Genomic DNA, 14,470 nt, shown 5'->3' with positions numbered 1-14,470 from the left:
TGCAAGGGAGGAAAAAACACATATACACCAGTAAATGGACCGCACACTGACCACGTCTAATGAGTTCCAATAGAAGAGCTTTGCCTCTACAAATTCAATAATGCTCAGGTTTGATTTACACTGTCAGAGTGGTATTAATCCAACTTTGTGTATTGGCTTATTCGGGTGGCCTTAATTTTGAAGCTGTTGGGTGTACGTATTGTCAGAAAAACCTTCTCCAGTTTTGCTAATCCTACCCTAAAGAGACAACACATGACTAATATTTGAACGGTTACCTTTGCATCTGTAGCCTTGCTTGATGACGCCCCACAGCTGGGAAGAACAACATTAAAGAGGAGATTTATTTTATTTTTTAGGGCGTGTTGGCTCGTCTGGTGACTTACAAATCCAGAGCAGTTGTCGCAGAAGGTGGGCTTCATATAAGTGGTCTCCTGAAAGTTATGAACAAAGCCCAGGCCGAGTTTGGAGCAGATGACACTGGCCCGCATGAAATAAGCTGTGATCTCATCTCTGCTCACAAGTCCCTCTCTGCACAAACATGAAAAAAAGAGACTATTACCATTAAAACATCCCACACTATTTACACTGATAATTGTTTGGAGCGATGGCATGATGATGTGGCTCTGCGTGCAAAAAATAGACTATAAAGCGGTGAGGTTATGGTTAGGTGTGCAGCTACTTGACGCTTCCTGTTGCCGCACTTATCACTACAAATACCACTTTGCTCTTCCTTTTGCAGCTGCAAATGATTGCGCGACCCGCCGAGCACTCACTTGTCTTTGTCCATGACACAGAAGGAAAAGGGGAAGCTGGCGGCAATTTTCTCAAAGTCTTCTTGAGAAATGAAGCCGTTCTCATCGTGATCATAGTTCTTAAACACGGACTGTTGAGGAGAAGAGGTAAACAGCGTAGTTACTTGACAATGAATGAACAGCAGGCTGTCAAAATAATCACTATGATCATTATGACAAAAAAAGAAAATACGTAAAATAGAGAACACTTACGTCCACCATTCTCTGCACATGTTTGCTAATGGTTCGAGGATCAGGTTTAGGAGCCACTCCCGATACCCAGTCTACAACCAATGGAGGTCTACAAGGGGTGGCTGGCTGATGGAAAATTAATTCATAGTTGAAAAACAAGCCTGGATAAGCAAATAAGCATATTTTCTCAATACTGTACAGTATTCTCTCAAATAGTAACGGGAGGTATTTATTTACTCAACTGCAGACAGTATCAGATGTTTATTTGACAAATGCATTCATTTGTGGTAGTTTTATAATGTTTGTGGTAGGATGCACCTGCCTGAACCTTAATGATTTATTATTATTTTTTTTTAAAGCAGACAAAAAGGAGGCGTCTATTTGGAGACAGCCAATTTGAATTTTTTCATGTGGATTAAGCATCTGGCAACGAACTGAGGCATGGCACCTATTAAAGCAGAGGCACCTATTTGAGCATTTATCATTACCATATTTTGTAAAGAAGCACCTTATCTGTATCGTCATCTCATCAACTACATGCATGCATTGATTGCATGAAAAAGGCATTTACCATAAATTTGTTTCATGTTTGGCTTTAATCAGAAAGGTCAGTATTCAAATACCTTTCTAAAAAGAAATAATTGATAATATATGTTCATTTGTCACCATTTCACCACTTCGAAAAATATGCCATCCAAGCAACTTCATCGAGATTGAATACTGTATTCATAATTGAAATACAGTATAACATGAAGGAGATTTATTTAATTTAATCCAGTGTGGAGTGAAAATTGAGGCCCAAAAAAAATCACCTTATTCTTAGTGTTAGTGTTATTTTAACACAACATGTTATCAGTTTGATTCTTTGCGAGGCCGCGGAGGTGTGCCTGCAATGAGTGTGCCGGGGAGTACGCAAGCTAAATGGTGTAACCAAAATATTAGAAACAGCTCTTAGTTTGATACAGTGCAGTTCTATACCACTGTTAACTACAACCACAATAATAAACATATTTGTCACCCTGACAACAGAAGGGTTTACATGCAGACTTTTTTGTCATTCTGACTAAACTCATTCCGATTAAAGATCTCTGGTCAACTCTTTACATGTGATGTGATCTATTTGGATTTGGTGTATAGATGTGCACTACATTTAATCGGAACAGTCATTTAACAGTTGTGTGACGAGCAGATCCATGTAAACCTTACGTGATTTATCAAGATGGAGGTCAATCGTCGATTTAGCACAGCAGTTGTGATTGTTTTTACAATTTTATTAAAATAAGCGCTAGATAAAAAGAAGTTACACATAGTTAAAAGATGATCTAAAGAAAATTATCGCGCTACTAGTCACTTTAAACTGCATACATTCCTTGAAGTCTCGGCGCCCTTTGCACAATGGTCATTGTACCGGACTATTGCTAGTCATTCAAACTGCTCTAAGTGCTAGCGGACTCTGCAGCTTTTTGCACAATTGTAAAAAAACTAAAAATAATAATAATAATTGTACCGGCATGACCAGATAACTAGCAACCCTTTATTGCTCAGTGACTGTTTTTTTCAATGTCTTTATGTATCAAAAGTGTTCTCTGTCAATTGACCGTCTGTTGTCGTACTAGAGCAGCTCCAACTTCCGGAGACAAATTCGTTGTGTTTTCTGGACATACTTGGCAAATAAAGATGATTCTCATTCTGATTCTGATTCTGAATACAATGCTCTATGTAAACCAGGCTCGTGTGATCTTTGTGAAGACAATATGTTTTCTTGTATTCGTTGTCTCTAATGTTGTGATCATGGATGTATGCAGCTATAAATGTGCGAGTTAAGTGGTTCTATCACTCACAGGGGCTTTACAATTCTTGGGCTCCCGGGCGTAAGAGAGTTCGTAGATTTCATCCTCAGTGTAGTAAAGGTCCAAGGACAGCTGCATGTAGAAAGAGAGAGAGAAAGAGAGAGAGAGAGAGAGAGAGAGAGAGAGAGAGAGAGATCATCTCACGTGGTAGCAGATTTTCAAGGACATACAGTATTCATGTAAAGCACTGCAAGGATGACACACACAAGTACAGCGCAACAATTTGAATTCACCCCTTGTTCACATTCAGTTTATCACCCACACACTCGTGGATACTAGACTCTTATCGCACCCACGCTCGTGCACACAAACCGCATGCTGGCACGCACTCATCTGCATCTGTCCTCGAATAACATTGAATGCAATGTGGTGAATCATACAAATGAAAGAGAGAGTTGGTTTTGGGGGGTACTATACCGTCAGGAGATGGACCAAGTCCTTGTTGGCGTCCAGCTTGGGAGGGATCTGCTGGAGCTGCATCAACTCGTTGATATGGCTGTACAGGGCCTGCAGCTTCTGCACGTTCACTTTATTGTCTTCCACATAGTCCGGCATGGCCTCATTCACCGAAATGAGGTCTTTAAGGTGCACGCCCAGGATGGGGATTTTAAAACCTATACACTTGTTGTATGTTTGTCTGTAGTTATCAAAGTTTCTGCATGAGGAGAGCAGATCTGTCATTTCATTTAACACCTAAGGAGAGAGAGAGAAAAAAAGACATCTTTACTCCCTTTGAACACTCCTGATTTAATATGGAATGCTTGTAAGTGTATATTTAGAGCTGGCCCATGCCTCCACGGGAGTCTAAACACTGCAAAAGTTTTTGTTTGGGGCCCTCTATTTCTGCTATTATTTTTGTTTATTTATCATTCATTGTCATTGATTTACACCATACCAAGTGTGCCTGTAGATGGATTAATAATAATAATAATAATAATAATAGGCGGCACGGTGAGAAGCTGGTTAGCACATCTGCCTCACAGTTCTGAGGACCGGGGTTCAAATCCTTTTTCCCTTTGGCCCGGAGGACACGACGTCCATGATTTTCAAAAACAATCTGAAATGTGTCAGACCACAGCACACTGTTCCACTTTGCGTCAGTTCATCTCAGATGAAGGCAGCAGTGTTTCTGGGTGTTGTTGATATACGGCTTTTAATTTGCATTTGTAGATGTAGCGACAAATTGTGTTAAATCACAATGCTTTTCAGAAGTCTTCCTGAACCCACGTGGCAATATCCTTGACACAATGATGCCGGTTTTTAATGGAGTACTGCCTGAGGGATACAAGGTCACGGGGATTCAATATTGGTTTTCTGCCTTGCCGCTGACATGCAGAGATTTCTCCATGTTCTCTGAACCTTTTGATGATATTATGGACCGTAGATGATGAAATCTCTAAATTTCTTGCAATTGTACATTGTGGAACATTGTCCTTAAACTGTTTTGACTATTTTCTCACGCACTTGTTCACAAAGAGATGAACCTCGCCCCTTCTTTGCTTGTGAATGATTGAGCAATTCAGGGAAGCTCCTTTTATACCCAATCAAGGCAGCCACCTGTTCCCAATTAGCCTGTTCATCCGTGGGATGTTCCAAACAGGTGTTTGATGAGCAATTGTACGCTGTAAATATTCTCTTATTTTGAATAATTAATATTTAAAAATAAAATAAATAATAATAATAATAAATATGCTCAGCAAATATGCTCAGCAAATAATATTTGCTGAGCAAAACAAAACAAAAAAAACAATAATGGTCATCAGTTTGAACAATAAATATCATGTCTTTGTCGTGTATTCAATTTAATATAGGTTGAAAAGGATTTGCAAATCATTGTATTCTGTTGGGCCGCACGGTGCAACACTGGTTAGCATGTGCCCTGCGATTGTCTGGCGACCAGTTCAGGGTATACCCCGCCTCTCGGCCGAAGATAGCTGGGATAGGCTCCAGCACGCCCGCGACCCTAGTGAGGATAAGCGGAACAGAAGATGAATGAATGTATTCTGTTGTTATTTATGTTTTACACAACGTCCCAACTTCATTGGAATTGGGGTTTTGTGTGTGTGTGTGTGTGTCCAAAAAGTGCACCAGCCACTACTGCTATTAGAAATTTTAAAATAATCTAAAAATGTACAAAAACAGTTACGCAAATACTACTAATAATAACTGAACAGAGGTGCCTGAAACAATGGGACAAAAATCCTTTAAAAAAAAAAAAGTTGAGTAATTATGTCTTAAAACGATGTAAAAATGTGCAAAAGCTTTCGTACAACATAAATCAAAGTAAACACCCTTACTCCAAATATTTTACTTATGTTAGTCTGTTCTTACTCAATACTTATGTTAGTCTGTTCTTACTCAATACAACCACGGGGCCCTAATCAGTTGCTTAGTTTGCTTATGCCTTGGGCCGGCTTTGTGATTATTCATTACCTTGATGACATCACTGGGTACATGGGAGGTGGTGTCCTTCAGTCTGGATATGGAGCTATGACAAAGCCCTCCCACCACTGCCATTAGCGTGTTGTAGTTGTGCATGAGATGTAAACCCTGGTGGGTGTACACAAACACAGACAAGGTCATACAACTAGACACTGCACAATCCAACGAGATCCAATAGAAACAAAATAATAAAGATCAGTTTAAGTTGTCAGAGAGGGATTCATGTAAAGGTACAGTCATGATTGTGGTTCTACTTTGCATTGATGATAGATACAATATATTCCAGGTAGTTCTGGTTATATAATACACAAAACCGCAGTTACATAAACCACTTAAATTGTTGTTGCCTTTTTGCATGCATTTTCTTTTTTTCTCTCCTACAAAGTGCTTTCCTATCTCTTCTCAGCTCTCTAATTCCTGCTGTCACTGGAGAATGATGGTGTGAAATTTGTCTCCACACCCCATGGGCTTTGTGCTCAGCAGGCTGGTGATTTAATGGTACGTACCAGCGCAGGCTAGCGGGCCTGCTGAGTGAAGCACTGATCAGAATCAGAACAGAATCACCATTATTGGCCAAGTATGACAGAACACACAAGGAATTCATCTCTGATAATAGGAGCCCCTGTAGTACTAAAGCAAACAAGCCACTCTGATAAAATATACATATAGGACATAAAAACACATGTACGGCGAGTCATTGAGCAATTAAAGAGTACCAGTAATGTGAAAATGATGCATAGTAGTCAAGCAATTTAAAGTAACTAGTAGTGAGATAATTGTGAAACAACAACAATTGTGCAAATGAGTCCTCAAGCACATAAGTGGCCAGTAGTGATCACCAACATTTATGCAAATAACGCAGAGTGACGAAGCTACAACAATGAGTACGGTAATAATGTCACAACAGAGACGTGCATATTTGGCAACATGTCACATTGGAACAAGGCTTAGGTAGGACTCAAGTTGGAGACATCCCCCAAACCATGGAATGTTTTGGTTGGGACGTACTCACACACGACCAGAAGGAACATTTAACACACATGCATGTTGTCTATGTTGCCAGATAACCTTCTTCAGCATTTGGGATTAATTAGCCTGGTGTTGTTTTCAAAAACCTTCACTTTCAGGCTGATCTTCAAATGCTTTTCATTTTTATTTTTATGTAAACCCTTTTTTTTTCATGTTTTTAACCATTTTAGAAATAGTCTCACGTAATCGGCCATTCATTTCACGCTCCGACTCGTAGTGACGCAATTGAAACTGCACCTGCGCCACGTGGATGAACTTGGTGAACACCTCAGCTCTAAGCTGAGCCGTCGGCCTGCTCAGCACCATCAGCTGAACCCACTGGGAGACCCCATTGCACAGGGCGATGGAACGCTCCATCACGGGGATGTCCTTCATGCAGCAGTTGCGGATGTAATTCTGGTAGTCTATAAACTGGCAACGAGAGCAGAGAGTAAAGAGGTGAACGCCACTGACTAGGCATTTCCTTTGGGAGGAAATATGCACCTTGCATGCATGTCAAATACATAAATCACCAGTGCAACCAAAGTCTTTGATGCTGTTATGAGCGAGCACTCACGGAAATCCTGCAAAATGATTTAAACTCCAGGAAGGTGAGATGCTCGGCCAGTTCAATGGGTTCCAGGTGGTCAAAGAGAAGGGAGACCTTCCTCTTTTTACTGCTGTTGGCTTTGATCTTCTGGCTGGCCTTCCACGACCAGTCCCGTTCGTTTCTAGAACACACGATAGCGACACCGCAATCACTATGGGCAATGTAAGCAAGTGCCCATCTGGCGGCTCAGCTGGAGTTGAACACAGAGGTTGGAAACCTATAAAAGGACATGTGAGGTCATGAAAACTTTCCAAGAGAGAGAGAGAGGGAGAGATTGCAGCTGGGATAAGGAAGTATATTAATTGAATGAGCAATATTAATGTTATGGTGATTAGCAGTGTTAAGGCATTACAAAATGAATTGTAATAATTGCAGCAGAAGTCAAAATGTTGTCGTTTGTGACTGCACTTCAGGAAAGTATGTGTTATAGAAAATGGATGGATGGATGTAATGGAAAAGTTCAGCCAAGTGACCTAGTGGTTTGCACATCTGCCTCACAGTGGAGAGGTCCAAGGTTCGAATCTTTCCTGAGGCCTTCTTGTGTGGAGTTTGCATGTTCTCCCCGTGCTATCGTGGCTTTTCTCCTAATGCTTTGACTTCCTCCCACATTAAAAAAACCTTGCATGTTAGTTCCATTGAAGACTAAATTGTCCATAGGTGTGACGTATGAACGGTTGTTTGTCTATGTATGCCCTGCGATTGTCTGACAGCCAGTTGAAGATGTTTCAAGACTCACGCCTAATTTTAGCTCACCAGTGACAGCAATAACGACAAAATGTATGGATGTAAAGTGACCAGCCTGAGCCATTTGCAAGGGAGAGTGCACTGTATTTGTTGCCACATCCCAAGTTATACTACAAAGTTTTTCATGATCGTGACTGTATTCAGTATTTTCCTAGCTGATCTGGGAGTCGTGTTCAGACCTCAGTTGATAGCTGCTCGCACATTAACACTTACATCCATTTGGTTTCTAGAAGAGAGCATAGATGCTCTTGTCCCTGCTCACTGATCAGCTCCCGGAGCTGGTCCAAGCTGTCTGACAAGCTGTGGTGCAACCTGAACATCATCCAAAATTCCTGAATCCAATGCCTGGAGGTCAGAGAAAACGATATGTGTTACTGATGCAAAACATAGCGATGGGATATCACTATCCTATGAATGAACAAACCTGATGAGGTAGCATATTCTCTGGCACTCTGCTGGCTGCTCATTGTCCATGGCACTTTTAAATGTAAAGGTTATAGTTAAGGATGCTGAATGACAATAAACTGCTCTTAAGCAACATGTGAGTTGAATGGCTTTTATAGACATGAATAGAATAGAATAGAAAAGAATAAAAGCCTTTTGTGGAATGCTACTCCTTTTGGTGTAATACAAAAAAAAAGAGAGAGACAAACAAGTAACAGTGTGCAAATCAAACTAATGAAATGATGCACAAAAAGCAGTAGAAGCAACTTGAGGAGATTCATAAAAAAATAAAAATAAAATAAAATTAAATAAATACAATATGGTTCGATGGTACAGACCAGGGCAAGGTGGTGCTGTTGTAAACAATAGATGCTCTAGTGCGCAACACTGGGCTGTATTGCATTGCACTTAAAAAGATAATGGAAGTATTCCACTTATATATTTTCACAAGAAAAATAAAATGAGCACTTGAGGAAATAGAGTCCTGGAGGCCTAGGGCATATTTGATGGCATGCTGGGATTATTTATTTCTTGGACATTTTGGCTCTGTTACTGTATTTCTTGGCTTTTATGTGTAATTTCTGAGGGAATTTTGATAATATTATCTTGCAGGCCTTCATTTTGCACATTGACCATTAGCCATCGTGTAGATGCCGCGGCCACACAAAAAGGAGATCAAGACGAGGTGTGATGTGAGAGGAGTCAGCCCTCATAAATACAACTCTAATTCCAGTGAAGTTAGGACGTTGTGTTAAACATAAATAAAAACAGAATACAATGATTTGCAAATCATGTTCCACCTATATTTAATTGAATACACTACAAAGACAAGATATTTTATGTTCAAACTGATAAACTTTATTTTTTTTTTAGCAAATAATCATTAACTTATAATTTTATGGCTGCAACACGTTCCAAAAAAGCTGGGACAGGGTCATGTTTACCACTGTGTTACATCACCTTTTCTTTTAACAATATTCAATAAACGTCTGGGAACTGAGGACACTGATTGTTGAAGCTTTGTAGGTGGAATTCTTTCCCATTCTTGCTGGATGTACAGCTTCAGCTGTTCGACAGTCCGGGGTCTCAGTTGTCGTATTTTACGCTTCATAATGCGCCACACATTTTCAATGGGAGACAGGTCTGGACTGCAGGCAGGCCAGTCTAGTACCCGCACTCTTTTACTACGAAGCCACGCTGTTGTAACACGTGCAGAATGGGTTTGGCATTGTCTTGCTGAAATAACCAGGGGCGTCAATGAAAAAGACGCTGCTTGGATGGCAGCATATGTTTCTCCAAAACCTGTATGTACCTTTCAGCATTAATGGATGTGTAAATTACCCATGCCATTGGCACTAACACAGCCCCATACCATCAGAGATGCTGGCTTTTGAACTTTGCGTCCATAACAGTCTGGATGGTTCTTTCCCTCTGGCCCGGAGGACACGACGTCCACAATGTCCAAAAACAATTTGAAATGTGGACTCGTCGGACCACAGAACACTTTTCCACTTTGCATCTGTCCATCTTAGGTGAGCTCAGGGCCAGAAAACCCGGGGGCGTTTCTGGGTGTTGTTGATAAACGGCTTTTGCTTTGCAAAGTAGAGTTTCAAGTTGCACTTACGGATGTAGCGCCAAACTGTATTTACTGAAATTGGTTTTCTGAAGTGTTCCTGAGCCCACGTGGTAATATCCTTTACACATTGATGTCGGTTTTTGACGCAGTGCCACCTGAGGGATCGAAGGTCACGGGCATTCAATGTTGGTTTTAGGCCTTGTGATTTCTCCAGTTTCTCTGAACCTTTTGATGATATTATGGACCATTGATGATGAAATCCCCAAATTCCTTGCAATTGTACGTTGAGGAACATTGTCCTTAAACTGTTCGACTATTTTCTCACGCAATTGTTCACAAAGAGGTGACCCTCGCCCCATCTTTTCTTGTGAGTGACTGAGCAATTCAGGGAAGCTCCTTTTCTGCCCAATCATGGCACCCACCTGTTCTCAATTAGCCTGTTCACCTGTGGGATGTTCCAAACAGATGTTTGATGAGCATTCCGCAACTTTCTCAGTCTTTTTTGCTACCTGCCCCAGCTTTTTTGGAACGTGTTGCAGCCATAAAATTCCAAGTTAATGATTTGTTTTGCTAAAAACAATAAAGTTGATCAGTTTGAACATTAAATATCTTGTCTTTGTAGTGTATTTAATTAAATATAGGTTGAACATGATTTGCAAATCATTGTATTCTGTTTTTATTTATGTTTAATACAACGTCCCAACTTCATTGGAATTGGGGTTGTAAATGGACTGACACTACGGCTCTCATTTGGCAGGAATCATCTTGAAGTGATGCACATAAAAAGGCTAATGGCGTCATGGGAGCAGAAGAAGCGCCCACGCAATCCCAGGGCCGGGCTGTGATGATGAAGACTGTTAATGGCCCCCTCGTCTCCTCCTTGATCATAACACACACTCTCAATCTATTTGATAGATCCTTCTGGGGCTTGGGTTCCGAATGAGAGGGTTAAAAATAGCAGAGGTACATTTTGTATTGTGCGCTCTGACGTAATTTGTGCAAGCAGGCGCCCCTTTAAGCTGTTGAAGTGTTTATATATAGTTGAAGAGGAAGCGTGTGTGTTTGTCTGTGTCTGTAGAAGAAAAAACAGAGGTAATTAACACCTGAAACCCCAAGGCTGCTCGCTAAGAAGGTGTGCTCCTCTGAGAGGCTTTGTGACGCCACCACCGTTTCCTGAATGGAAGCTGAGACAGAAAGCCCGCCACTCCGGTCACCTGACACGATGTGAGAGAAGACGTGTTTTTTTTGTACAAAGGGAAATGATAGAACAAGAACATACAAAACATTAGCTTACACACCAAGGTTTTTTTAATGCATGGGATCCAAGTGCTGCAAATGACAGAAATTGACACAATGGAGCTAAAGAGAAGATACAAGAATACAGGATTGCGCAAAGGTCTTGTCCATTATATTTGTTGTTTTAGCAATGCATAAATTGCAAATTGCAATGCATGTTTGTGTTTGTTTGCCCATCTGTTGGTTAGATAGCAGGCTATTTCCTGGTGGATGACAAACAGGATGATAGTAGGGGAGGAGGCACATTAGTGTGTCATGAGAGATCATCAGATGTGCTGCTGGAAATGATCAAACTTCACTAAATTGGTTCAGAAATAACAAATGATTTATATTTATTTACATTATTTCCAATCCATTGTTCAACTATCCATGACAGCTACATACAGTATTGTGACAGGCAGAACAATGCTCTTTTTCTCAACGGCCGAAGGTACATTTAACCTATGCAGCCACCTGTTGCCTTTCATACAACATAATAATAGCATTGTGTTCAAATAAACAGGCCCAGATTTTACACTAAGTAAATATTAATTATTCTTTGGTCAATGGGACCTTATAAAATTCATTATCGCCACTGTCAGCCAGAAATCCCTCATGAACAAATGGTCAATTTAATATTTTTTCACAAATCAATTCTAATGGTCTTTCCCCACATTGTGTGTTGTTTTTACCCCTTAGTAACCATTTCCTTGTTTTGTGGAAGCCATGTGGCATAATAGTCGCTTATTTTAAAAGGTTGGATGTTTTTTATACCAGTGATTCACAACTGGTGGTTTTTCTGAAAATGAAAATAAAACATTTGTCAGTGATGTGATGATGATGTGATCTGGAGGGCCCAAAGTTTGTCCTGGGCCCCAAAATGGCTAGCTAGGCCCCATGTCAAAATGACTGTGGTTGAAAAAAAGGGAGAAAAAAAATGAAATTAAAAACAACAAAGTTAGTGGTGGCCCAAGATTTTTGCACAGAAATGCAAGCAGCAGCAACTCCGAACATGTTGCTCACTTCTTATGCAGGCGAGCCAGCAGTGTGAGCAGCCAAGCAGGAGATTTGCTGTCACTCTTGACAACCAAATACGGGCTCCACACCACTCAAAATGCCTACAAATGTATCTGTGATATCAATAATGTGTTTCTGTCAGGTTGCTGAAGGATATAGATCGGTGAGCTTATCCAGCAGATCACTGGAGGAGATGAGGAGGCGATGCATGGTCAGGGTGATGTTCAACAAGTGGCTGTGCTCACATACGTAACCCTCTGAATCTGGAGGAATGAAAAAATAAATAAATAAAACACCTGAGTGCGGCAATGTGGAGATATTGGACATGTTATGCGCTCAGAATAAAACCATCATCAGTGTATCATGATCGCCCTTGTTTCAACAATCCAGAATCTGTGTTATTCATCACATCTGGATTAAAAGGTGCAATGCTGCACAAATGCAGTTATTTGCATGCATTGGAGGTACACAGTAACTGTCAGTACCTCATGTTAAATCATGCTATCAACATCCATCCATTTTCCATACCGCTTTATCCTCACAAGGGTCTCGGGTGTACTGGACACTTTCTAATAAATGATATCATTGACCTTTGTAACTGTGTTGACTTCTGACATTTGTGTATCTCTACAACATTTTCTGTTCCTCTTTTCCTCCAATTTATACTGAATCACTTCCTCCATTGTCTGTCACAAATGGACTTGAAGAATGAAAAGAGACAAAATGCGCATAAAACAGTGCAAAAACACATGACACCAGTGCTGATTTCAGAGCACGCATGCCTTTTCCTGACCATTTATTTTCTGAGAAGAAACGCCACTGCATGCCGCGAGGAAGTGTTTACAGAGAGAGGAAAGACATTTGATCGTAGACAATGCGACAAAATGCATCACAATATGCTGAACATTTGAAGAGCGCTTGCTTCATTCATGGTTGAGTGTAGTAGTTCCTCTCGAAAATGTAAGGCCATCGGGTGATTCGAAACACTTTTATCACCTTGGATAGACTTCGGACACCATGGCAACACATTTTCCAATCTGTGTTATCTGTAAGCAACCAGCCTCTCCAGCTGCACCCCAGCCCTCATATCCTGCATGGGCAGTGTTTCCGTTGGTGCCACTCAGCCATTACCTGGTTAAGCCAGCTGGCTCACCCGTCCACAACAAAACATGGTAAATTCTTACTGTAAATGTCCGTGTCATTCAAGCACATTTGTGTAATATTTAACCGACTTCTATAGCCACTACATGCTGCAAAGTGAGACCCATAAAGGCATAAATGCACAACGGGAAGGGACGACTCCCCATAGGGTAAACAATTGCCCCATCCTTGTTTTCACAAACTCCCAACCACTAAACCTGCAAGCACAGGGTTAATTGTAGGTGGAAATCCCCTTTGGACTATCTGTTAGAGCCTGGAAAATTACGAAAGACGCCCACAGCGGTGGAACTACACAGCAGAAAGTGTGCTGCTTTTAAGGTTATCTTAGAGGCTCATCAGTGTGCTCCAAATCTGTGTCGCTTTTCCATGCTTTGAGAGATGTTATCAGACGGGATGATCCTTTTATGGTTCTTCCTTTGAAATCTGGTAAACATATATACTTTTAGGGGGGCACTCTGCGTTCGAAGCTGGATTAGAAATGTTCAACCTTATGTTCAACCAAACAATATAAGTAGATGGCTCTCAAAAAGTTTTTTTTTTACTATGATTAAAATCACAAATAACGATGAGCATTTGACTAAATTAACTTCCTGGCCTGGTGTGAGTCCACCTTACATATTACTTTAATACAGTGAAGCCCTGCTATTATAATATTTATGTATTCATTGCATAATAGCAAACATCTGCGAGTAATTGATGCCTCCATCAAAAGATTTATCCTGTACTATAATTGCCTATAGATGCCAAAAGCAGCAAAACATTACTTTTTGTCTCAATGAAACTCCTCAGCTCATTTAATTTCATTTCATACTTCCTTTCATTCCTTTGGCCTGAGCACAAAAAAAAACAGTTTCACTGTATTCAGTTTAGATGGCAGCAAATACTAAGGAAATACTAGACAGTGGGTCACCTTAGTTTTCTAACAAAAGTAACAAAAGAATAAACAAAACAGAACAGCAAAAAAAAAACAACAGTCAAGCAGTTCAGCCAGTTTAAGATACATCCACCCATCCATCCATCTTCTGTACTCCTTATCCTCATGAGGGTCGTGGGTGAGCTGGAGCCTGTCCCAGCTGACTTTGGGCATGAGGCGGCATGCACCCAGAACTGGTCGTCAGCCAATTGCAGCGGATTAAAGATACATAAAACAAAATAGTAGTTGCTCCAGTTAACTAGTTGAGACGGTGCTGAATGCAGTCTAACAAATGTAAACGCAGTTGAAGTAATGTAGTAGTAGTAGTAGTAGTATTGTATTGTATGTCGTAGCGACATACTAACGTCGCTCAGCCTCTATTCACTCTACTGTGTCAAGAGTTTCAGTCAAGGATGGATGAAATTCTCTTTGAATGTTCTGAATGCC

At 40.6% G+C, this 14,470-nt stretch overlaps 1 protein-coding gene across 4 annotated transcripts in view; it reads right to left on the bottom strand.

Annotated features, from left to right (window-relative positions):
• Nucleotides 1-14,470, bottom strand: part of LOC133412567 (RAS guanyl-releasing protein 1-like) — a 29,004-nt gene that overhangs the window by 8,506 nt on the left and 6,028 nt on the right. The window contains exons 1-14 of one of the 4 annotated variants that reach the window (XM_061695976.1): nucleotides 11,956-12,198; nucleotides 10,956-10,986; nucleotides 10,761-10,871; nucleotides 8,062-8,115; nucleotides 7,851-7,982; nucleotides 6,861-7,014; nucleotides 6,542-6,715; nucleotides 5,267-5,383; nucleotides 3,251-3,526; nucleotides 2,825-2,905; nucleotides 1,005-1,109; nucleotides 774-883; nucleotides 384-528; nucleotides 276-312 (exon numbers count right to left, since the gene is read on the bottom strand). In XM_061695976.1, coding sequence (XP_061551960.1) covers nucleotides 276-312; nucleotides 384-528; nucleotides 774-883; nucleotides 1,005-1,109; nucleotides 2,825-2,905; nucleotides 3,251-3,526; nucleotides 5,267-5,383; nucleotides 6,542-6,715; nucleotides 6,861-7,014; nucleotides 7,851-7,982; nucleotides 8,062-8,111 — 1,381 coding nt within the window. In that variant the 5' untranslated portion in view covers nucleotides 8,112-8,115; nucleotides 10,761-10,871; nucleotides 10,956-10,986; nucleotides 11,956-12,198. Of the gene's footprint in view, nucleotides 1-275; nucleotides 313-383; nucleotides 529-773; nucleotides 884-1,004; nucleotides 1,110-2,824; nucleotides 2,906-3,250; nucleotides 3,527-5,266; nucleotides 5,384-6,541; nucleotides 6,716-6,860; nucleotides 7,015-7,850; nucleotides 7,983-8,061; nucleotides 8,125-10,760; nucleotides 10,872-10,955; nucleotides 12,213-14,470 lie in introns of those variants that run through there. The other 3 variants (XM_061695975.1, XM_061695977.1, XM_061695974.1) reach the window with 3 other exon arrangements.

The sequence above is a fragment of the Phycodurus eques genome, chromosome 14 (assembly GCF_024500275.1).
Source record: "Phycodurus eques isolate BA_2022a chromosome 14, UOR_Pequ_1.1, whole genome shotgun sequence".
Lineage (NCBI taxonomy): Eukaryota > Metazoa > Chordata > Actinopteri > Syngnathiformes > Syngnathidae > Phycodurus > Phycodurus eques.
Note: the sequence above shows the minus strand (reverse complement) of the source record. Positions and strands in the feature narration are given on the sequence as shown.